Source organism: Danio rerio, chromosome 18, assembly GCF_049306965.1.
Source record: "Danio rerio strain Tuebingen ecotype United States chromosome 18, GRCz12tu, whole genome shotgun sequence".
In the NCBI taxonomy this organism is placed as follows: domain Eukaryota; kingdom Metazoa; phylum Chordata; class Actinopteri; order Cypriniformes; family Danionidae; genus Danio; species Danio rerio.
Window position 1 is genome coordinate 42251716 of NC_133193.1, and position 12402 is coordinate 42264117.

The 12402-nt window shown below is 38.5% G+C and overlaps 1 protein-coding gene across 1 annotated transcript in view; it reads right to left on the minus strand.

Annotated features, from left to right (window-relative positions):
• leo1 (LEO1 homolog, Paf1/RNA polymerase II complex component) overlaps positions 1–10907 on the minus strand; it is a 29098-nt gene extending 18191 nt beyond the window's left edge. The window contains 7 exon segments of the mRNA NM_207067.1: positions 1025–1159; positions 2599–2778; positions 2862–3010; positions 5674–5768; positions 5854–5955; positions 8251–8940; positions 10848–10907. Of these exon segments, the coding sequence (NP_996950.1) occupies positions 1025–1159; positions 2599–2778; positions 2862–3010; positions 5674–5768; positions 5854–5955; positions 8251–8940; positions 10848–10905 (1409 nt within the window). The 5' untranslated portion in view covers positions 10906–10907.
• Between the last annotated feature and the right edge of the window lie 1495 nt (positions 10908–12402).

The window sequence follows — 12402 nt, forward strand, 5'->3', positions numbered from 1 at the left end:
ACTACCGGTCAAAAGTTTGGGGTCAGTTGTTTTATTATTAATTTGATTTAATGATTTAAATAAAATTATTCTGTTCATCAAGGCAGCATTTATTAAATGTAAAAAAAAAAGAAAGATAAATTAATAAATACTTATTTATGAAATATTTATTTATTACTTATTGTATGTAGTTTCAAATAAATTACTCCAGTCATTATTGCTTTTATTACTATTATCATTAATAATAATAATAATAATAATAATAATAACAACAACAACAATAATAATTTATATTAGAGTGATTTCTGAAGGATCATGTGACTCTAAAGACTAAAGTAATGAAGCTGAAAATTCATCATTAAAATCAATTAAATAAATGATTAAATTAAATTAAAAACTATTTTTAACAGTTATTTATTTTATAGTGCAATAACATTTCACAATTTTACCATATGTACTGAATTTTTGATTAAATAAATGCTGCCTTGGTGAGTAGGATAATCTTATTTTAAAACATTTAAAAATCCTACTGACCCCAAACTGTTGACCGGTAGTGTATATATAAAATACAGAGTGTGTTTATTTATTATTTTTGGATGCAATTAATCACGATTAAATGTTTGACAGCACTCATAAAAGAAAAAGGCAAAACAGCATTTCTGTGCAACAAACTGCTGCCTAGTAAAAAATTACCCAACAGCCCCATCTAACGTCCAACTACTGATACATGACTTTTACCAATACTATACACTGTTGATAGTAGTCCAACAGCTGCAGAAAAAGAGGAAGTGTGAAGTTTGTGTGTGTCTGTGCAGTGAAAAACTGAATCCACACAGACTCGTGTGTACTCGTGTGAACCTAAATTGCTAAGAAATCATACAAAATATTGTTTTTTAATTAAATATGCAGATGTGTCCTGTGAGAGCTGAGTTTAGGGGTTGGGAAAAGAATATACAACTTGTACATTAGAAACATCATTACTATGTATGAAAGTCCCCACCGGGATATAACAACACACTTGTGGATATGTGTATGTGTGTCGCACCTGAAGGTGAGTTTAGTCTTGAACACAGCCTGACCCTGCAGTCCTGTGCCCTGGCGGATGAACAGGTGATTGTGGTCACCCTGTAGTGGAGCTTTATACACATCAAACACTTCGTTCCCCAGGTGCAGAGACATGCTGTGAAACACAAAAGTGATGCTGATTTCCACAGTTCTGTTAATTTTTTTTTTAAATCATTAGAGCATTTTGAGGCTGATCACACAGATTATCAGATCCATTCTGAAAACGCAAGGCACACTGCACTGCCTTTATTTTTGGTTGACAAGAAAAGAAAAAAAAAAAAAAGAAGTGTGCTGCGCTTTTTTTTGTCGCTAGGCAACGCAGGCCCGGATAAGGAATTTAAAGGCCCCTGGGCACAATGTCCTTTAGGCCCCTACCTGACTGCTATAGTTGAATGGACAAATAAGATGAATATAATATTGTTTTAAAATAAAATTAATCTACAACATATTGCCCAGATTTTTTAAATAAATGATATACAGTACATATATTTCTAATCCACAAAGATTTAACTTATTTTAAAAGCTTTAAAGCAAACTTAAAAAAAAATACCAATACAACTAGTGAAAATTAATGGATTTTAATATACTAGTTTAAGTTCACTGAAGCAGCACTAAAAACGGATATTTAAGGGTATTGTTTAATGTATAACTTCTACAAACTTATAATGCATATGATTTGGATATAACACCTCTCCAATCCAGTTCTATGAATCTGAGTCTTCTATAATACACACACTTATTCATGATTCCTACTTGTCTTCCTCGTGAGGAAGAGTAGGCAAAATCTGATATGTAGTGGGGAAAAAAATAATAACGTGTTAATCAGACGCCGGATTTGAACCAGGTTCATGATTGATCGTGTAAAAAACGTTGCCATGCGCTTTACGAGCTACGCCACTCATGCTGCTGTCTATTGTGCTCTTTAGTTATGTTGTCTCTGTCAATCAAACGGTGATGGGCATGAATCACTTAACTAGTTTATTCCAACAAGGTGTGCTATTTGCACTTAGCCTAAATAGACACTCCAAAATCTGCATTTTCCCCCCCTCCACCTCGCAGGGGCCCCAAGTGCGCACGGGCCCCTGGGCCTGTGTCCATAATGCCTGCTGGTTAATCCGGCCCTGAGGCAACGACTATATCTGCTGCGTATTGGGTGCGAGCGTTGCTATTAATATTGTTATAATTTTAATGTTACATAATATTGTTAAGAATGAAAGTTTTGGGAAGTCATACAGCTCCGGATAACTGAAAACAACGACCACTAGTCTCTTCTCCATCTTTAAATGTCTCCTTAGTCATCTAAACAACACAAACACTGCTGTCACCTCAACGAAAACCCCGCCTCTGCTTTCATTTAATTGGAGAATGAAAAAGACGCAACTGGCGTAGTGCGCTTTTTCCTCTCAGAGTTTACTTTTTTTCAACTGCTTACACAGAGCGCTCAAAACACTAATTTCCATTAGCAAACCATTCAAAAGAGGCGCCTCCCAACATTAAAAAGCACATTTGGTGCGATCAAGGCCTTAATCAGCATCTGCCCAGAGGTTTCCTCACCTGCCGTCAGACCATTTAACAATCCTAGCATTGCTCTCCTTGACTTCATTGCCCTCCTCATCCCGTCGAGAGCGCCACCTGATGGTGTTCTCCACCTTCAGCTTTAGACGAGTTCTTCCTTCCTCGTCTAACATCTCCTCATCCTCAAACTCATCCTCATAGTACTGAGGGTCGAACGGCCTGTGAAGATACAGATGCTTGATTTACTGTTTGTTTAGAGAAGTTAGTGACTGCCTCCAGCTCTTAGGTAGATTTTCGCTCACCTGGGCTCCACACTGAGAAAGTTGGGTAATTTGACGAAATAGAGATCGCTGCCCAGGTCTGTGCTGACTTTAGGTATCTCCACTTCAATCCTCGTCTCTGGAGCTGGCTCTTCCTCAGGCTGATCTCCCTCCATTCCGTCATCTGCATCCTGTGCAATCAGTTCAGCAGATTCATTTAAGGGACATTTCAGCCCAATATTAACATTTCTCATTATTTACTCACGCTCAAGTGGCTCTAAACTTTTATTCATTTAATTCTTCAGTTGAACGCCAAAAAAAAACAAAACAAGATGTTCTGAATATGGTTGGATTTCAGCAGCCATAAACATCATTGTGAAAATACTATGGACGTCAATGGCTGTTTGTCTTTTCCAAAACATTGTTTAGTATATCTTCATTATAAACTATAATGTATAACAGATGAAAGAAACTCAAACTGGTTAAAAATAAGTGGCACTTGTAAGTGATAAAATAATATAAATATTAGGGTGAAATATCTCTGTAAATTAATGTATAATGTAATTAATGTGCATTGTAATGTATAACTGCAAATTGAAGGATTATGTTACTTATGCTGTGTTCTCACCACACGCGGATGAAGCGTCAAGCACGAGTGACTTAAATCTTAAGTCAATGAAAAAATGCGTTTAGAAAGCCTGCGTCACGATTTGCGAGAATGATGCAATTTGCGCGAATTAAGCTGCGCAAGTTGACCATTTTGTGCGGATGAAGCGACGCGAGTTGACCGTTTTGTACGAATGAGGTGCCGTGAGTTGAGCATTTTGTACGAATGAAGCGGCGTGAGTTGAGCGTTTTGTACATATAAAGCGCCGCAAGTTGAGCATTTTGTGCAAATGAAGTGGCACGAGTTGAGCTGTTTGCGCAAATGAAGCGATGCGAGTTGAGCGTTTTGTGCGAATGAAGCACCGCAAGTTGAGCGTTTTGTGCTAATGAAGCGCCGCAAGTTGAGCGTTTTGTGCAAATAAAGTGGCGCGAGTTGAGCGTTTTGTGCGGTTGAAGCGCCGCAAGTTGAGCGTTTTGTGCAAATGAAGTGGCGCGAGTTGAGCATTTTGTGCAAATAAAGCAGCGCCAGTTCATCGTTTTGTGCGAATGAAGGGCACGAGTTGAGCATTTTGTGCGAATGAAGGGCACGAGTTGAGCATTTTGTGCGAATGAAGGGCACGAGTTGAGCATTTTGTACGAATGAAGCAGCACGAGTTAAGCGTTTTGTGCGACTGAAGGGCGCGAGTTGAGCGTTTTGTGCAAAAGAAGCGTCGCAAGTAGAACATTTTTACGACCGAAGCAGCAGGAGTTCAGGGTTTTGTGCAAATGAAGTGGCACGAGTTGAGCGTTTTGTGCAAATGAAGCAGCGCCAGTTCAGTGTTTTGTGCGAATGAAGGGCTCGAGTTGAGTGTTTTGTATGAATGAAGCGGCGCTAGTTCAGCGTTTTGTACGAATGAAGCAGCACGAGTTGAGCGTTTTGTGCAAATGAAACGGCACGAGTTGAGCGTTTTGTGTAAATGAAGCGGCGCGAGTTGAACGTTTTGTGCGAATGAAGTGGCACATAAACCACAGCTACTCTCTCAGTAAAATCCATGTTAGCCATTTATCATCAAAGCTAGAGTCACTGGGCACTAGTCTATTGTAAAGTGAATTTGATGCAGGAATTAAACAAATTTGACATGCAAATGAATTGAGTAAAGTCAAAATGTTTACGCATCTATTGATTCAATTTATTCGCGCGTGCGGCAGGATGAATGCTAATACTTAGGTAAACCAAGTTTTATACCAAGATATTTCATTTATTAAAATATCTGTGTAAATCTAAAGCGCGTGTTAGGAGCAGGAATTATTATTGTTGTTGTTATTGTTATTATTAAAAATATTTGTATTAATCAATTACTAATCAAGATGCATTTCTATAGTCATAAAACTACTGTGCGGTAAAGTTACAAAAAAAGCAATTTAGACAAACCATTGGATGGCACAATTTGCACAGGGGAAAAATCTATTCACACAGAAATTATTTTGGCTGGAAATTCAATAATATTTACATATTACATATTGTATAATAAGATATAGTGCTTGAATATACAATTTGCTAAATCGTTATGGTCCTGCACTTTGGTCATACAAGACCAAAACAACCACTTTTCACCCAAAATCTTAGTATTGTTGTAAAATTCATTCACATTACACAATAGTTTTAGGGCAGAGTATTTTTCTGTATAGGCCAGGGGTGTCCACACTCAGTCCTGGAGGGCCGGCGTCCTGGAGAGTTTAGCTCCAACCCTAATCAAACACACCAGAAGCAGCTAATCAAGCTCTTACTAGATATACTAGAAACTTCCTGGCAATTGTGCTGAAGCAAGTTGGAGCTAAACTCAGCAGGACACACAGCTGACAAATACAATGTTTGAAGCGTCTGTCACTGCAGGAACATGTTTCAACACACTTTTCTTGTCATATTGTGTCTTGATTTCCAATTATAAAATAAATCATATTACAATCTATCTACTACATAAGATGGTTTAGTTAGGGCTTGAGCTACACTAAAAATTGACATTTGCTGTTTTTTCAAACTACTTCTTTAAATGGAGCTGAAGCAACACAATTCTTGAGTTGTGTTAAATGTTTGATCCACTGAAATTCGTAAAAACTAATAAGTTAACTTAATTCCTTTATGTTGCCCTAACACAAACCGATTGTGTGGAACCCAGCATTTTTTACAGTGTAAATCTTAAAAAAATGTATCAAATTTGCTTTCCAGCAGATTAAATTGAATCAGAAGTTAAGCATGTAAATGTCTCACCAATGGTTGGCCAGGTGTGAGAGGTTTCTCTGCATCGCTGTCTGACGAAATATCATCTGCCTCCCCAAAAAGATCATTTGCTGCAGGCTTCTTGCCTACAAACACACAAACAGTTCAACAGAGCTGCTGTGTGTAGTGTATGACACTGCGTTTTAATCATAGCGAGCGTCTGTCACTCACCACCCTGTGTTTCAGCATCAGAGTCTGAGTCCGAGTCCGAAGCAATTTTTTTCTTTTTCTTGCGCGTGAAATCATCCTCGCTGTCACTGCCCTTAATCGACTCTGAAATAAAAAACAACTTATGGCTTTTACATTATTAATACAAGCCTAAATCAGAAAAGTTGGGAAAGTATGGAAATTTCTAATAAAAAAAGAAAGCAGGGATTCCTTAATGTACTTTGACTTGTATTTCATAGCAAACAATATGAACACAAAATATAAACAATATGAACACAAAATTTTTCATGTTTTGTCTGGTCAACTTTGCTGCCAGTTAAAAAAGTTGGGACAAGAGCAATTTAGGGCTAGTAATCAGGTAAATTAGTTAAATGCCCCAACTTTTTCTGATTTGGGGTTGTATCTCTTTCTCAGGTTTAGCCGTGTTTTCGTTTTTAATAACTAGATGAGAGCATTTGAGGTGCAAATCTGTGAAGTTTGTTCCGTTGTGTTGTTCTGTCACAATTTTGTTATGTTGTAGAACAAAATGTCCAAGTATTGTCACATTGTTTACCACAGATTTTATTTTAATTAACTATAATAACTAATAGCCCTCATTATGAAAGCACATAGGAAAATCTCAAAGGGACATCAAAGCAAATACGTCTTCTAGGTTTTGGTGTCAATCCTGCACCACTTTTAGGGTGCTTTTTTACGAATTGATTCAGTTGGTCCAAAACAGGGATTAAAAGTGTTGCATTGTTGCTCTTGGTGCGGTTCGCTTTCACACAACAAAGTTTCTAAACGGACCAAAAGAGCTTAAACAAGTCACGTGTGAGTAAACTCTTCTTACATTCGTCAGAGTGTCAGGGTTTATTTTGCAGAGTCTCGTTTAGCTTTTAGGTTAGGTGGTGGTTTGGTGGTGTTTAACAAGGTGTGCGCGACGTGTCTGAAGAGCGAGGAGAGATGCGATGGGGAGGGGTGAGAAGGGTGTGCGACGTACTTGAGGACCGGGAGGGAGATGCGATATTATCAGGAGATTATCACTCATTTGCGGGCATCCGGGAGACTCCCGAAACTTCCCGTCCTACTCATAATTCTCTTTTCATATAGCCATATGCCTATTACATATCCATAAAACATTGTGATGTAACTGCACTCGGATCATATTGTTTTCTCACTGCAATCAATCCGCTCCAGAGTTTGTTTAATCGAGCCAAGACCACCTCATTTAAGCGAACTCGGATCGATTGATTTGGCATGGATCCTAGCGGGATTGCTGGTTTCACATATGCCAAACGAACCGCTCTAACTGGGCAAACGAGACAAACGAAACAAAAGTGTAGGTGTGAAAGCACCCTTATTCTACAAATTTATATCCCACTTTATGTATTGTGGAAGTCAAACATTTACAGATAAAGGTGATTCAATAAATCAGAAAGTTTATTATTTTAGTTATAATATTGTGTAAAAGCCAGGTGTGATGAAATATTGCACAAAATTGGTCGTAAAGCTGTAAAATAATTACTATCATCTAAAATAAGTGCTTTAGCTAGCAGCTACATGACATTTTAAAACAGAAATAAATCTATGTTAAATGTAAAACAATATTAAAAAATTATCATTTATATTACTGTTGTATTATTTATATATTACAGCCCATAACATTATGCAACTTAAAATACATAATAAAATATATATTATATAAAACCACATAAAATTAAAAATTCACCTAAAACATAAAAGCAAAACTATCTTTGCACTCTATGTATATTTGCATCTAGCACTGATCCTGATACTTGGATGTCTTGAGCATTTAATTTTTTTTCCTCTGAGCTGATGTGCTTTCATTTTCTCCATCTCACAGCGAGTTTGGGCAAGGGAATGTTCATTAGGTAAACTGGCCTAGTTTATTAAAATATTAGGCTTTGCTAAAAGGATCTTTTTTTTTACTAACGATTAGGGTCAATAGTGGTAGCCTACTAAAGATTTCAAAGAAAAATCTTAATAATAAAAAAAGAAACATAAGCTGGACCACAACATATCATATCAATGTCATAACGGATGCTCAAATAATGTAGCCTAGTTTACAGCAAGCATCATGTTTTTAGTTAGATTGTGCCGTCTGACATTTAAAGTAGGCCTATAGGTCTGTTATTGTTACTAAAGAAGCTAAATTATTTGATTATTATGTTATCAACAGAACTTTAGAAACTGTATTATGTCAAAAAATGTAAAAATATTGCAGTATCAGGATCGGATCTATATCGGTCGATAACCATAATGTTGGTTTCGAGATTGGATTGGTAAACAAATGGTATCAGTGCATGCCAACTAGTATCGGTACAACTGTATAAATAGCCTTGCATTTACTAACACAGACTATATTTGAATTATTTGGATCATTTTAATAGACCTCACCTGATTTCTGCCTCTCCCCTTCTTCATCAGATCGCTCCCTCTCATCATCAGAGTTCTGCTGTTTGTCCTCGTCCTCCGACTGGTCACTTTTTCCATCTCCACCCCACTTCTCATCTCCAGAATGGGCATCTTTCCCTGACCCCTCTCCATCTGTATGTGGGGTTCCAGGATCCGAATGACCACTTCCAGCTTCTGAGCGTGGACTTCCCGCCTCTGACCCTGGACTTCCACTTCCTCTGTCCGACCTGCGGCTTCCTGCTCCTGAGGCTGGACTGCCTACGTCTGACCTGTGGCCTCTGTCATCATCATCCTCATCATCCTGCTCACCACGATGGGCCTCAGACCCGCTGTGTTCATTGTCAGAGTGCATGGTGGCGTCTGATTGGTTGCCCGATCGCTCTGATTGGCTCCCGCTGTGCTGGCTGCCACTGTGCCTGCTGCCGCTGTGCCTGCTGCCGCTGTGCCGGCTGCCGCTGTGCCGGCTGCCGCTGTGCTGGCTCCCGCTGTGCTGGCTGCCGTGCTCATCTTCACTGTCGTCTCCAAACAGCTCTTTATTGCTAGGCTTTCCGCCATCTTCATCTTCATCCTCATCATGATCTTGGTCACTTTGAGCACTCTCACTTCCAGAAGCGTTACTGGCAGATCTTGGTCTCTCATGATCCGAATCAGAGCCAGAACCAGAGCCGGAATCTGGAGAAAACACATGAATGGATGTAATAATTTACTAACGTGTTACTTTGTTTAGTTATACACAGAACGCAGACCAAAAAAAAAGTTTTTACTAAAATGAACATTTCCTCACTATTTAATCTCCCTCAAGTGGTTCTAAACCATTAGAGTTGCACGTTTTACCGGTACTTCGGTAGCACCGCGACACTATGGGTCCAAAATACAAGTGGTGCCTCTGTAGTTTGTAAACAATAGTATCGTCATTAACGATTTTACAATAGTTAATAATGCATGGGGAAAAGTCACTAAATGCTCTCACATTTGTGCCGGCAAATAATCAGTAGACCATCATTATCATCATCATCATCATTATTATTTTCATTCGCTTATCCGGGGCCGGGTCTCGGGGGCAGCAGTCTTAGGAGAGAACACCAGACTTCCCTTTCCCCAGACACTTCCTCCAACACCTCCGGCATAAGACATAGTCCCTTCTAGCATGTCCTGGGTCTTCCTCGATGCATCCTGCCGGCGAGAGATGCCTGGAACACCTCCCTAGGTTGGCGTCCTAGAGGCATCTGGAACAAATCCCCAAGCCACCTCAGCTGACTTTTCTCGATGTAGAGGAGCTCCAAGCTCCTCCCGGATGACAGAGCTCCTCACCTAGTCTATAAGGGTGTGCCCTGCCTGCCACCCTGCGAAGTAAACTCATTTCAGCTGCTTATATCCGAAATCTTGTCCTTTCGGTCATGACCCAAAGCTCATGACTATAGGTGAGAGTAGGAACGTAGATTGACTGGTAAATTGAAAGGTTTGCCTTTTGGCTCAGCTCCTTCTTCACCACAACAGACTGGTAGATCGAAAGCATTACTGCTGCCGCTGCACCAATCCGCCTGTCCATCTCACACTCCATCCTTCCCTCACTCGTGAACTCCTCCACCTGGGGTAACGACTTTCCTTCAACCTGGAGATGGCAAACCACCTTATGTTGGTGGAGCACCATGGCCTCGGACTTGGAGATGCTGATTCACATCAGCAGACCACTTAATTTTAAATTAATCTTAACAGTCCGACACTTCAAACACTGATCTGAATCAGTTCATTTTCATTCCTGTGAATATGATTTAGCTACAACTACCGCACCACAATCTCTTAAAAAAAAAAACAACTCACTAAAATGACATTTGAAATTAGAACAGGAAACAATAAATACCTTATTTGTTTTTACTTCATATTTGTCACAAACAGTAATAAATAAATAAATAAAACTAAAATAAATAATAATTTTATATATATATATATATATATATATATATATATATATATATATATATATATATATATATATATATATTAAAAAAGTATCTACATTATAATAGTAAGAATAGATTATGTTACATATGTGTGAGTTAAATCACTGATAGTTAATGATTTATTTGATTACTTATTTATATATTTTCTGCCATTGGTAGAACTGTATGTCTTTAAATAAGAAACCATATGTTTATCAAATATCAGTTTTAACAATAAATGTTGTTAATGTTTGTTAAAACGTGATATTAATAATACAATAACGTTACAACGCAAGGTAACATTAGATCTATGACGTTACATTAAATAAAAAATAATAATTACACGAACGTATCTAGACTACAACGTAGCAATTTTATAATAGACACTGTAATAATTATTGCTACTGCTGTACGTTACAGTAACAAATACTGATTATCTGGAGTGATAACTTTCCATACCAACGTTAATCTGGTAACGTTAAGAACTAACGTATTTACCAGATGTGATGGCATTGCTAAAGGCCGACAGTTACATCTAACGTTCACGATTAAACGCAAAACGAACAACCTATTCATAGAAACATACTAAAAACACACAAAAGTAAAGCTTTTCTAATGCCAAGTGTTATATGAATGTACCTCGTTGCTCATTGTCGCTATCGCCATCGCTCCCGAACAGTTCGTCCATATCCGCCATTTTCACCGGCTGTAAAAATATGATAAACATCCGGGTGAAGGCTTTTAAAACTTTACAAAATAAAAGCCATTGTAGTTTTTTTATATACAAAAATTTATAAAGTAAAAGCCCTTGAAATATATATATTTTTTTTTAAAATAGACCCTTAAATGTGACTCATGATTTTGAGATCCATTTTTACACTGATGACAGAGAGACTAAAGACTGAAAGACAAAGGTATATTACAAAAACTGACAATAATTTACTGATCCCCAAGAAGGAAAAGCAAAGTATACTGTATCCAGGAGGTGTACTGTACACCGTTTGTATTGGATGACTGAGGTTAAACTGTAGCCTACTTATTTTGTCTTTTCCAAAACAAATATTTCTGCTGGGCAATACTGAAAAAGCATTATATGCAACAAGAAAGGCACATATCATTATCATTCATTCAATCATATTCTTTTCGGCTTAGTCCCTTTATTAATCTGGGGTTGCCACAGCGGAATGAACCTTCCAGCGACAACCCATCTCTGGGAAACATCCATACACACTCATTCACACACACATACACTAAGGACAGTTTAGCTTATTTAATTCACCTATACCCCATGTCTTTGGACTGTAAGGAAAACCGGAGCACCTAGAGGAAACCCACGCGAACACGGAGAACATGCAAACTCCACACAGAAACGCCAACTGACCCAGGCAAAGCTCGATCCAGAGACCTTCTTGCTGTTAGGCGCTACCCACTGCGCCACCGTGCGGCCTACAAAGTATAAATCTTAGAGCTGTATTTAATTGATTAGTCCAAGTCTCTGGATTTGTGGTAACTTACAGGTTTAATAATGTAATCCTGAAAGTATTTTGGCTGTTTCAATTTTTGTACAGTTGAAGGACTTGAGGTTTCAGCTCGTAGGGGGAACAGATGGGCGCAGGTTTTCCTTGAGAGGGATTGGCAGGCACAAGTGATCCCTGTGTGAATTCAGTGGGTACAGGTACAATATTTCCTGTGGGCATGAAAGCTCAGGTTTTGGTTGAGAACAGGTGGTCACAGGTACTCCCTGGGAGGATTTTGGAGAAGACATGATTCTCCTTCTGTCAGAAGTGACAGAAGAACAGCCACACCTCCCCTTGTCTTCTTTGGCTGCTGGTGTGCAGCTGAAGCTTTTAAGGCTTCTGCATTATAGAAAGCCAAACAAGTGAAACTATAGGCATAGGGGAAAACTTGTGGAAGTTGAGTTTTCTTTCTAGAAAGAAAAACACATCACTTGCTTTTTAGACAAGACTCACTGAAACAACATCCACCACTTTGACACTTCCTCTTCAATGTTGAGGTGATAAGCAGTTCTCTTAGAGATAAACCAGCAGCCATTGATGTTCCCTGTGAGAATAAAATGGGCATGGGTTCTCTTTGCGGAGGAACAAGTACTTCCTGTTAAAAACTGGCAGGTTTGGGCCAATTTTGATGATTGACAGTTGTTCATCCATGATCAGTATAATTATTTGAAGTTGTG